The sequence below is a fragment of the Galendromus occidentalis genome, unplaced genomic scaffold (assembly GCF_000255335.2).
Source record: "Galendromus occidentalis unplaced genomic scaffold, Mocc_1.1 scf7180000076500, whole genome shotgun sequence".
Classification (NCBI taxonomy): domain Eukaryota; kingdom Metazoa; phylum Arthropoda; class Arachnida; order Mesostigmata; family Phytoseiidae; genus Galendromus; species Galendromus occidentalis.
The window spans coordinates 515,859-527,007 of NW_003804489.1; the positions used below are offsets into that span (position 1 = coordinate 515,859).

The following is an 11,149-nucleotide window of genomic DNA, read 5'->3' on the forward strand; positions in this document are numbered from 1 at the left end:
TCATCGACCATGGGCCAAGCTGACTGACATGAGTCTTTTCAGACAGGCTGCGAGTTTTCATAGTCAGAGTTCCCCCCGGAGACTTCATCATCCCAAAACTCTGCAGGCAGATGCAGAAGTCGCAAACTCTCTCGGCAATGACTGGAAGTATTGGAGGTCTACAGAATACGGAGAATGGCATTGAGATCAATCGCGCTGCCAATCGGGGCAGCGAACTTGGTCACATCTGAGAACAGTAGGCAGCCTGTCTAAATCGTATATGTTACCATTTATATGATCGAGAGAAAATGAGGAAAGAACAATGCGTTTGAGTGCCGAACTAGGGCGCTTTGCAGCATAGTCCGACGAATTGATCGATTATGTTAGGGAGGTCTTTGCTGTGGTGGATGTTCATGTGTCCGAAACCGTGCTTCGCATCGAAGGTTTTCAGGAATACATTCGAATCTCCCCGGTGTCTCACGAATCCATCGTAGAGAGCCTTGGCCAGAACGGCTGGAACGACCTGGTCGTCTTCAGTTGCCAGAATAAGCACGGGCATGCTGTTATCCATGTCTCTCACATAGTCGACGGAGTTGAACGCTGTCTCTGGATTTTCATTGAGTCGATCGACGAAGACTTTCTCGAAGCAAGGCAGATGCCGAACGAAAACCGTGAGGCTGTGATGGAACAAGACGTTCCCTACTTTATCGAATGGTGTCTCCAACACTAGAGCTCCGACAGTTTCGTTCTTGGTCAGCTTGGCGACGAACTTCGAAGCGATGCCCGTGCCCAGAGAATGACCCCAAACGATGATCTCATGGGGAAGTTTCTTCTCGCGTATGTGATTGTAAACCCTCGTGACGTCTTCGACCACGTGCTCCGCAGTCGGGAAACCTCCGCTGTCCCCGAAGCCCCGATAATCGAGCGTCACCACGTCGAAACCCATTCTCATGAAGAAGCGGTATTTTTCCTTCCGTGCAGTCGTGCTCCTGGACCCCGAATTCCCGTGTAGGAAGTATATCAACGGCTTTGTACTCTTGTACATAACGCAGCCGGTCTCATACGTGGCCATCTCCCAGACTCCGATTTCGTTGCCGTCGCTCATCTTGAAGTAGAGCAGCTCGGTGCAGTTCATTCCATGATCTGCCGGAGAGTCCTGGTACGCGATCCTCTGGTCGTGTACATTATTCCGGAAAATGGCCGCTCTCCGAACCGAAGGACTGTAGTAGAACACCAGAGGAAAAATCAAAAATGTGGCTACCGCGAAAGTGAGAGACAGCAGGGCGAAGAAGCGGACTGTTTTCAGTAGGCACGATGTAGGCCGAGCGGACTTCCTGAAAGTCCCCCCGGGAAGAGAATTCATTTGACTTGGATAGCCTTGCTTCCTTCCCGTCGACCTACAACCCTTCCCTGATACAGTAGTATTATCGAGTATATCTGATTTGAAAATTTTCTCGAGAACCAGCAGTCTCACCTTGTGGTCGTAGTCGAGGAGTCGGTACTCGATTTATTTCGGCGGCACAATGGCAGTTCACAAGGAAGCCCAAGTCCCATGGTGGAAATTCGCGAGTTGTCGACCACTCATGCAGCTGAGAACACCGTTGAGTCCGTCATCATTGTTTTCGTTGATTGCATACAGTCGGATTGAATATTCCAAAATTCGGAATGGCGCTCCGGGCCACGATAGACCCGGACTCGTATATCGCTGTGGATGCTCTGTGGACCAGATTTCTAGATTCTCGAGGGTGTTTTTCATCAGATGCACCCGACGCAGAGCTCGATTTTCCGCTCTTGACTGCACCGGAGACGGCAGGCAGGTGCAACAGATGGTCTTGAAATCAGTCCCTACGGATTTCCACCGAGACCGAGAAAAGAAAGTTTCGGGCGAACTAGTTTTCCGGGAACAACTACGTTGCCCCGAGATCCTCATCCAGTTAGTGATCGAGGACGACCGTCTACGTCTTGAGTAAAATACTTGTATATGGAAATTTATTTACATTCGCTTTGGACTGTGAGATAACACTCTGTAAATTTGTCTAGGTACTCATCATGATCAACAATCACTCTGGGAGTGTTTTCTTCGAAGTATCTTTAATGTAGCTCCTCGACCTGAACTTCCTGGCGAACGGCGTTCTGCGCAGAAACCTATACGTGTCCCTCCGAATCGCATATTCCATACTGGAGGCAAACGTTGTCGTGGCCGTCAAGTAGCACAACGCCGACAGAGCTGGATGGGAGACAAAATCGAATACCGGCGCTCCTAACGAACAAGCGACGAGCAGCAGCTGAATCGACGTATTGGCTTTGCTCAAGAAAGTGGGTTCGAATTTCAGTGATATGAGTGAGGGATCGAAGAACCTGCCCACAGTTTTAGGTTCTGGTAACGATTTGTACCTGAGGTATAAAGATCCGCCCATAAGACCCACGTCGCGACACACTATGAGAACAGTCAGTGGCCACGGAATGATATGAGCGTAGGTCAAGGTCAGGAAAAGCGTTCCGACGAGCAATTTGTCCGCGAGAGGATCGAGCACCGTCCCGGCCATACTCTGTTGGCTCGGCCATCGACGTGCTATCTGACCGTCCAGCAGATCAGATACAGCAGCGAATCCGAAGAGTCCGAGTGCCGGTGTATAGGCGCCGGTGTAAACCCAGTAGCCCAGGAGCGGAGTACAGACGATTCTCGTCACCGACAGCAGGTTGGGGATTGTCAATATGTTCTCTCGGTAGATATTAATTCGTTCTCTAGCGAGGTTTTTGGCCTCCCGGACTCGAGCAGTGACTTGGGCTCTCTTTCTCTGGAAGTCGGCTTTCTTCTCCTGGAAGGCTTTTTTCCGCGCCGCGATGGACGGCGGCAGGTCCTGCAAGCACCTGACATTTCTGAGCAGCGTCGAGCTCAACAGCCGCTCATGACTCAGTACGCTGCACCTTAGCAGAAGCATCTCTTCGAGCTTGGATGAAGTTGTAGAGCGGGACAAGCTCTTTCAATGTCGGCGGACACTTGACGAAGATATCGAGAGGCTCCTCATTTTCTACGAGCGCTAGGAGGCAATGGACGATTCCGAAGTCCTCGATACGCTCACAGATGACTAAATCATTGATGAGGTTCAAGGGCACGAACTGAGACGAGGTCCTGATGCCGAGGAACTTTCTCTCGATGTGAATGCCGAGAGTGTCGAGGAAAATGAAGGTTTCTTCGTAGAAAAAATTTCCCGATTTAGCTTCGAACCCGCTACTGCCGAGTAGCTGGAATTCCATGCGGCTGAAACGAGAGAGAAAATAATTTGGGGATGGAACTCCAAGGTCATGAGACTAGATCAGGTTACCGTGCACCGAATACTGGAATCGAAAATTATACGGAATGACGCTCGGGAGCGATGGAACTCGATCGATATTCCTCCCGGAAGTTCCAAGCGAACGCCTGTTCAATATAGATTTGCGCTCCCTTGCAAGGGTGAGTTTCATTTGACACGCATCAGGAATCGGGGGCGTTCCGACTCCGATCTCCAATCGCGGCAACTCCCTACTAAACTCCAAGGACTCAGGTGAATTGGGACCGATAGTGCGCGTTTCGTTTCACGTGAAAAAGCAGCTCGGGCTATCGAGTGAAGCAGGTGGAACACTCGGAGCAAGCGGGAGAAGAAGCACTCGCATCTCCAACTTGCCGTTACGTGCCTTACCGTGGAGGTCTCGAGATGATCCGCGTATGCGTATCGGGATAATTTAGGGTACTCTACAAATAACATGCGAACTCCGGCATCGCGAGACGCAGCGCGTTCGCTTATCGAACGCGGCCCTAAACGACGGAAAGTCTTCCTGCTCGTCCGCGAGTCTTTGAATGAAGAATGAAGTCGGCGTTTTCTGGAGTTATTTCAAACGAAAACGCCTTTCTAGGAAGCAAACCGGTGAGGAAAAGGAAGCCGTAAGATTTAGTTTCCACTTCAATGAGCTAGTGTTCGATGACTGTCGACTGACGACGAACGTATAGGGGCGCGGCGCAAAGCTGCAGCTATCATTGAGTTCTGGCTGTATTCGGTATTCGATGATGAGTGATTATCATTACACTCATTAATCAAAGTTCTGTTTTCGTGACATCCAGAAATCCAAATGCTCGAGCAATCGTGCCGAGCGAGAGATCAGCCTTGAACTACACTCAATCCGATCAGATTCGATCCGACTCGGAGCCTGTCAGCCGGAGATCATGGCGGGGAAGAGCGGTGGTCTGCACTCTGTTGGAGGGTATGGGGAGGAGTGGGGTTCGAGCAAGGGGCGAGGAGCGGTTGATTCTCGGCGACTTTTCGATTTTGTAAGAATACCCTGTCAGTCGAACTGACTGTTCTGGAGGCGCGTCGCTAAGCTCAAGAAGGGAAAGCGAAGCAGCTGCAATGTCATTGATTTCCGGGCTCTGCAATAATTAGTCAGATCTTTCGTCAAACGAATGCGAAGTGCGAGGAGCATTTCTTCCCCGCTAGGAGGACGACGAATATTGCGGATAGGGGTCGACGTCTGCATGACAGGAGTTTCCCGTGTTGCTGCGACACATTAGGGAGTGACAGACAACCTGAACTTTAGCAGTCAGTTCGTGTTTACAAGTATTCCGATCGAATGGCCAGGATATCATCTTGAGCTCCATCGTAATGACTCTTGCCTTACAGACAATCACCTTTCTCCAAGATGCCCTCTCCGTATAGAGGCAGCTGATTGGAGTCTCGGACGGTATCTTTACGAGAGGGATGCGCCGGACACCGTCGTGGAGCTTGATCGCGGTCTGCTCCAGAGAAGACAAGGTCGTAGGTCGCAGGTGATCGATGTGAATCTTGAAGTCGGATTTGACAGCGACGTTGCGCGGAATGGCGACCGATAGCTTGAGAAAGCTACAGCTCATGGTCTTCGCGACCATGTTTCTGGGCTATGCCATGTATGGCTACAATCGGAAGAGTGTGTCGTTGGCTCTCCCGAAACTCATGGAAGAAGGACTGCGCAAGGAACATGCAGGTTCGTGCCAAGCTCAAAACTTCGGCTGGAGGTCCACGGGGGACCTCGCTGAGTGACTGACTGAGTGAGAGCTGTAAACTGTTCCACAGGACCGGAATCTCCAGCGGAATTGCTCCTGTGGGGAGGGTTAGAATCTCGAAACGCTCTGTTTTTGTTTTCTGATTTATCTTTCGAGGCTGCTCTTATCAGCTCCGAGTCAGGTTTCCTTGGTCTCGCTGTGATGATAGGGAGTGACGGTTTGCCAGCTTCCCTCGCGCGTGGATCCCGCGGAATGGAAGTCCCTGCGCTCCATACGGAGCTTCACGCTCGTCGGCATTCCTCAGGTCGCTGCCATCCCTCCTGAGAACCTGCATCGATACTGAGATTACTCCGTATCGGAATTAAATAGATCGATAGCCCATCGCTGGTTTACAATGGATCTTCTCAATGTCACAAGAACGACCTGTCATTGTTTAGAGCGAAGCTTTCTATTCCGGCGCTCAATCAATCACCTGCTTCGGCTCGCGGAATGGTATCTCTGCATCGGCAACCCTTGACGTCGTTGCTCAACTTTTTCATAGAGGAATTATGGCTTGCCGCTGAGATCGGGTCGGAGGGAAGCAGATTCACCGATGAGCATCCATTTGCCCCAGGCATAGATTGAATTTCTGCGACGATCGCGAGCGCGTTGTGTCGAATTATCAGACTTTATTTTCGGTGGTCCATCAATTCGCCTGTTTGAATATTTACAAGTGAACCTACTGCTTATGGTACAATATCCACAAATTAAATTTAGCCAGCAAGAGACTTCTTGAGAAAAAAAACTCACTCTTCCCGAAAACTCGGACTGACCAGAGGTAAACAGAAATTCGGCTTGAGGGGACCCCTCTATTGCAAAGGTACACATAACGGATCTAGAAATCACACCCAATCTCGCACTAGATTCGGAAGCGGGCAACGATACGCTAGCGAATTTGAGTATTGGCAAAAATTCGACGTTTCCTCGATATGGCTCGCGAAAATAATATCTGTGTGACCAAAGCCGATCCAAAACAATATTCGGAAAGTCGAAACATAGCCGGAATCTTTGAAGCTGAGCATCGGAGCATAAGGTAAAAATCCCAGCCGAGCTCCGAGCTTGACTAACGATTCGATGCTTCTGGCCGGCCTCTTTGACTACGTCACCGAGCTGGAGGTCGCCTTCGCAGTTCAATGCTCGTATCGAACTCGCGATCAGAACTCCTCGTGGATATTTTTCGCGGTGTCCACCGCTGTACTCCCCAGAAAGAGCTTCGCTTTTTGGAGAACTTCTTCGAGCGACAACTTCCCATCCTTGTCGACATCTGCGGTCCCTATCAGCTCTCTCGCCTCACGCAAGGCATGAAGGGGATTCGATGGATCGTTGTAGAAAATTAGTTCTTGTAGCGTGACCTATGGAAGAATTCGCAGCTCAGACTCCGGTGTCATTCCGGAAGCTAAATGGAAGATTCGAAAATCCCGGAACTCAACGATACGGAATTCCTCGACAGACCTACCTTCCCATCCTTATCTGTGTCGATTGCTGATCTGAATTCCTGTCTCTTCTCCGAGATTTTCTTGGCGGAAACTTTCTCAGTAGAGTCAACCGCCACGAACTCGTCTTCGCTCAGAACTCCGTCGGCGTCAGTGTCAAGATCGGATATGATCTGAGTAACCATGTTCAAAAGCGATACATGGGAGTGCTCGGGATGTCGGAAAGTTAGAAACTCGTCAATATTCAAACCGCCGGGATCGGTCGCTGCCTCGAACCTGAAGAGGAATGGGGAAACTTGGATAATTCAATTATTCGAGTATCGCATGTTTTGAGGTCTTGCAAGTGCTCCCCTTAGCCATACCTACCAGGCCGCTCGGTCCAGCATGATTTGTTCTTTCAAGCGACGAGGCAAACTCTTGAGGTTCCTGATGCTCCGCTCGGCATCCTCTTTCGAGTAGCCTTGTTTGATTAAGTAGTCTTCACCGAATTCCGTCCAGGCTAGTCGGCCATTATGGTTCTTATCGATCCTCAAAAAAGTATGAAGATTGTCTTTGGCAGCTTGCATGACATGCTCTTTCACCTGCGGATAATTTTCCGATCGTCAATCACACCCATACGGCAAGCCGCCGAAGCTCAATAAGATCACGTCTACATGTAACACCACCGGAATACCTTCGAGTTTATCCATGTTTGAAGCTCTGTCAGCTCTAAAAACTGGTTGTGGTTCACGTCGGCGTTGGAAAACATCCATTGCAGGAGCTCTTCCGTCGAATTCCCGTGTGACGAATTCGACGGTCCCATGAGGATCTCTTTGTGAAAATCTTCATTGAGATCTCCATCGCGCTCGAGGGGGACTCCGTTCAAATGTGTGGGCCGGGAGTCGGAGATGGTTTTCCCGAAGCCTGTCGAAGTAATGACAATCATTCATTCCAGTCTTCTGAACCGAGAGCGATCCGCCGCTGTTCTCGTGCTGCGCTTGAATGTCGATTAAATCACGCTCTGAGAGCTGCGTGACTTCACGCTGCCTTCAGAGAACGATCTCGGGTCCACTGCACCTCATCCGCAACATATGTGGCAGCTCTACTCACCCAAAGGAATAGTTTGCGCGAGAATCGGGAGAACCAGAAGTCGTAGCTGCATGTCATCAAACTTCCGATTGCATGAGAATCCTTAGGTTCCTAAGGATTCCCATGAAACTCTCACAGCTGATCGGAGACGAGTTCGCTAGAAGAACGGCGGAGGGGACTCCAGGGCGAGGGCTTTGTTGGCGCCCGGCGCCAAATTCAAATCCGATGCTCTGGAGAAAAGCTTTTCGACACGAAAGAATTGGTCCGAAACATATTGAGAAACTCTCTTTCGGAGGCTGACTGTAAGAGCTGCGTCGTTCTAACCTTATTTCGTGGAAAGCAGCGCCGAATGAAACTGGAGCTCGAAGTTATGTAGGTCTCCTCCGCTTCCCCTCCCTCCTCCCCCGCAGGTTTCGGGATTCGTCCATCTAGCTTGAATGAGGACTTTATCAGTCCTCCCTGATTATCTTCTCGGATATTCCATCCTCATCTACATATCGTGCAAGCCTCTGTGTACTGGAGTACCCCTTCGCATTTTTTGCTCTGCCCCCCCGAGTGGGATCTTTCGAGAGCTTTTTCCCATCGATAGCTGCCGCGAGCTTGTATCGGCTGGGACCCTCGCGGAGAGGACCGCTAAACTCAAGATTTTGGGAGGGTCTTCGTTCCCGAGGTTCCTCAGGTTATCGGAGCACAACATTCGGCCTGATGAGAAAACCGCCAAGTTCACTCTATTAGGCTTCCTGGGACCGCGAGCACCCGGCTGCGCTCTGGCTCGAGGGTGATGATAACTGATCTCGGATGTCTTTCAGGGTTGATCGTTTCCAGTCAGAATATGGCCTACGCAATCAGCAAATTCATCGGCGGAGTATTATCCGACAGGCTGTCCGCACGTCGACTTTTCGCTATCGGGCTTGTCGGAACTGGTTTAGCGACGCTCCTCTTCGGAACCGCGGACTCTCTGGCTCTGTTCTGTGGATTCTGGTTCCTCAACGGGTTTGCACAGGGCTGCGGATGGCCTAGCTGCGCTAAAATCATCCGCCAGGCAAGTGGTCCCAGGACCCTTCCACAAACGACTGACTCATTCTTCACATCCATGCCTTTGTCTAGGAGCATAGTCCATGGAGACTTTGCATCTCCGAAATCAGGAATTTATTGAACTTGAATCTCCAGTGGTATCCACCGTCTCAGTTCGGAACCTGGTGGAGTGTACTCTCAGCGTCGTCGAATGTTTCGGGTGGACTTGCGCCTTTCCTGGCCACATTCATCATACTCAACTACGGCTGGAGATCCTCGTTATTTTTCGCGGGCTCGCTGTCGATCGCAATGGGTCTCGTCAGTTTCTTCACGCTCTACAACTCTCCAACAGACCTGGGCTATCCGAGTTTCCTCGAAAATGCGAAGAAGAATGGTACGTTGAGTGGAATATATCTCGTTATGTGTCCTTGAGCAGTCCCTGCTGGGTCAGTGACTCAATGCGAGATTTTTCTCTGACTACAGACGGCGAAAAGCCGGAAAAGACTGACGCGAAAAAAGATGGGGGCTTCAGCGATCTCCTCCCGAGCCCCTTCCTGTGGCTGATATCGGCAGCTTACTGTGTGATCATGGCCACGAAAACTTCGGCCGTCGATTGGGGTCAAGTTTACCTGAGGGAAGAGCTGGGCCACTCGGCTTATGTTGGTGAGTATTCCGGACATAATTCAAGGCGGAGCTCTCGATAATCCGTTATCGATCATTAAGGAAGGAGCAAGAGAGAGTCGGTGACTGCAATGATTGTTTCCAAGAGAATATTTCCCTGCGCTCCTCAGGCAGTACGCTGACATCCTGCGTAGAATCCGGCGGCTTTTTCGGAGGGATCGCTGCGGGTTTGGTCACCGATTGGGCGGTTAAGCGCCACGACCGACGCTTGCGGCACAATCCCAGAGTACCGGCAGCTATATTCTTCTTCTTCTGCACAGCCGTTTGCTTGCACATCCTCGTATTCGTAGTGGATCAGAATACGTCGCAGGTGAGTTGTTTGACCAGTTCATACCAATTCGTTGGACCAATCTCATTGTCACGTTACCCAAGAGCCTGCTGCTCGTTGGTACATATGTACAAGGGGATTTTCCGAAGATCCATCGCCGGAATTTCGAAATACCAAAGGAGCCCTCAAATCGCGAAGAATTCCTCCAAAATTCCTTGTGAAAGGAATGGGGTCGTTCATGTCCCCTCGATTAACTTTCCGAAACTCGTTCTTCTTGCAGTTCCTTATAGCGGTCATCGGTTTCACTCTCGGCGCGGCTGTGTACGGAGACATAGCGATCTTCGGCATTGTTTCCTGTGAATCGGCTCCCGTACACTTATCGGGTTCCGCTCACGCCATCACTTCTTTCGCTGCGAACGGTGCGCATCGTAAAGCTCTGAATTCTCTGAAAATAACTGTTTCATAGCTTCTGCATCCGTGTCGGTGTGGAATAGTCTTGAAGAAGAACATGTTCTATCCACAGTTGGCGCAACCCTGTCGGGACTCCCATTCAGCATTCTAGCGGCGCAATTCAGCTGGAAATCTGTTTTCCTGCTCTTGGAAGTGATATGCGGCCTAGTCTGCGTTTTGATGATCATCTGTGTGCGGATCGACTCTCGGATCGCGAGACATCTGCATAAAGACTGATGCAAGTCGATTCTGTTCGCAAGAGACGTGATAATTTGTGATGAGAAGAATATCTAGGTAATTATAATTTGCGACCTCTCACCATGGGACCAGTTTTCTTCATGAGGATGGAATGAGACAACTGTCAAGCTTTTCGATCTGAAGCTCCTAAGGGATTTGGAGCTGAGAGCCCGAGGCATTAATTGAGCGCGATGACGTGCGACAAAATGCCCAAAGACTCTCGTGAATATTCGAGCGTTACTCGCCTCGTACTGTTCCCGAGAGCCTCCCAAACGAACAAAGAGTAAATGCCGACGGATTTTGCTGCGGATTGAGACCGAGGAACTGTTTATGGGGATCGATCGGGATTTCCCGATACAGTTTTACACAAGTTTCTGTTGAAATAAAGCTGTTGATATTTCTGAGTGCAAAGACATACCTATTGTTTATCTCCCGTTTGTGTGTTTAATGAATCAAGAGTTGGAAGGATCATGGAGTCCAACGAATTTCAGAGAAGATGTACTCTCTAAGTCAATGATCAAGCCGGGAGCATTTGATGGCTCTCGCAGCACGAGCAAAGAGTATCGTTGATGTTTTGATTTCGAACGCTTGAGCAACGAAAACGCCAATGCACGCTCCGCCGCTGCCAGGTCTACATCCAACCTGCCTTCGGACGTGAAATCTCAATGTTACGTGCTGTGCGCCGAGATCCGAGATCGAAGATGATATTCCTCGAGCTATTCTAGGAGCTGAGCCAATTGTCGGAAAATTCTTCTGGAAATCATATTTTATTCGTTCTCGTATTCGGTAATAGGCTGGAGAATAATTTTCGAGACATTCAGAAGGAGCTATGACTGATCCCCAGGCCTTTTGACGTCTGGATTGGCAGGCCTCGATTTGCGATTATTAATCGAAATATACATGCGATTGATCACGATTAAAAACCGCGATTTCGAGCGGTTAATCGCGGTTTTTAACCGCGGTTAG

The 11,149-nt window shown here is 50.0% G+C and overlaps 4 protein-coding genes across 4 annotated transcripts; 1 reads left to right on the forward strand and 3 right to left on the reverse strand.

Moving 5' to 3' along the window:
* Positions 1–319: 319 nt before the first annotated feature.
* LOC100900670 (monoacylglycerol lipase ABHD12-like) lies at positions 320–1,342 on the reverse strand. The gene has a single exon (XM_003739358.1). It carries the CDS (start codon positions 1,340–1,342, stop codon positions 320–322), a length of 1,023 nt encoding a protein of 340 aa, XP_003739406.1.
* A 599-nt stretch (positions 1,343–1,941) lies between these two features.
* On the reverse strand, positions 1,942–3,782 carry CLS (cardiolipin synthase). The gene is made up of 2 exons (XM_003739328.2): positions 3,660–3,782; positions 1,942–3,241 (listed from the first exon to the last, which is right to left on the reverse strand). Exon 2 carries the CDS (start codon positions 2,919–2,921, stop codon positions 2,040–2,042), a length of 882 nt encoding a protein of 293 aa, XP_003739376.1. The 5' UTR covers positions 2,922–3,241; positions 3,660–3,782; the 3' UTR covers positions 1,942–2,039.
* Positions 3,783–4,640: 858 nt separating this feature from the next.
* Positions 4,641–10,742, forward strand: LOC100908346 (glucose-6-phosphate exchanger SLC37A4). Its single transcript, XM_003739329.2, has 7 exons — positions 4,641–4,974; positions 8,343–8,575; positions 8,704–8,941; positions 9,031–9,210; positions 9,339–9,538; positions 9,777–9,915; positions 10,020–10,742. Exons 1-7 carry the CDS (start codon positions 4,830–4,832, stop codon positions 10,181–10,183), a joined length of 1,299 nt encoding a protein of 432 aa, XP_003739377.1. The 5' UTR covers positions 4,641–4,829; the 3' UTR covers positions 10,184–10,742.
* myd (stromal cell derived factor mayday) lies at positions 6,134–7,691 on the reverse strand. Its single transcript, XM_018642068.1, has 5 exons — positions 7,555–7,691; positions 7,139–7,368; positions 6,832–7,046; positions 6,489–6,741; positions 6,134–6,384 (listed from the first exon to the last, which is right to left on the reverse strand). Exons 1-5 carry the CDS (start codon positions 7,604–7,606, stop codon positions 6,187–6,189), a joined length of 948 nt encoding a protein of 315 aa, XP_018497584.1. The 5' UTR covers positions 7,607–7,691; the 3' UTR covers positions 6,134–6,186.
* Positions 10,743–11,149: the final 407 nt, after the last annotated feature.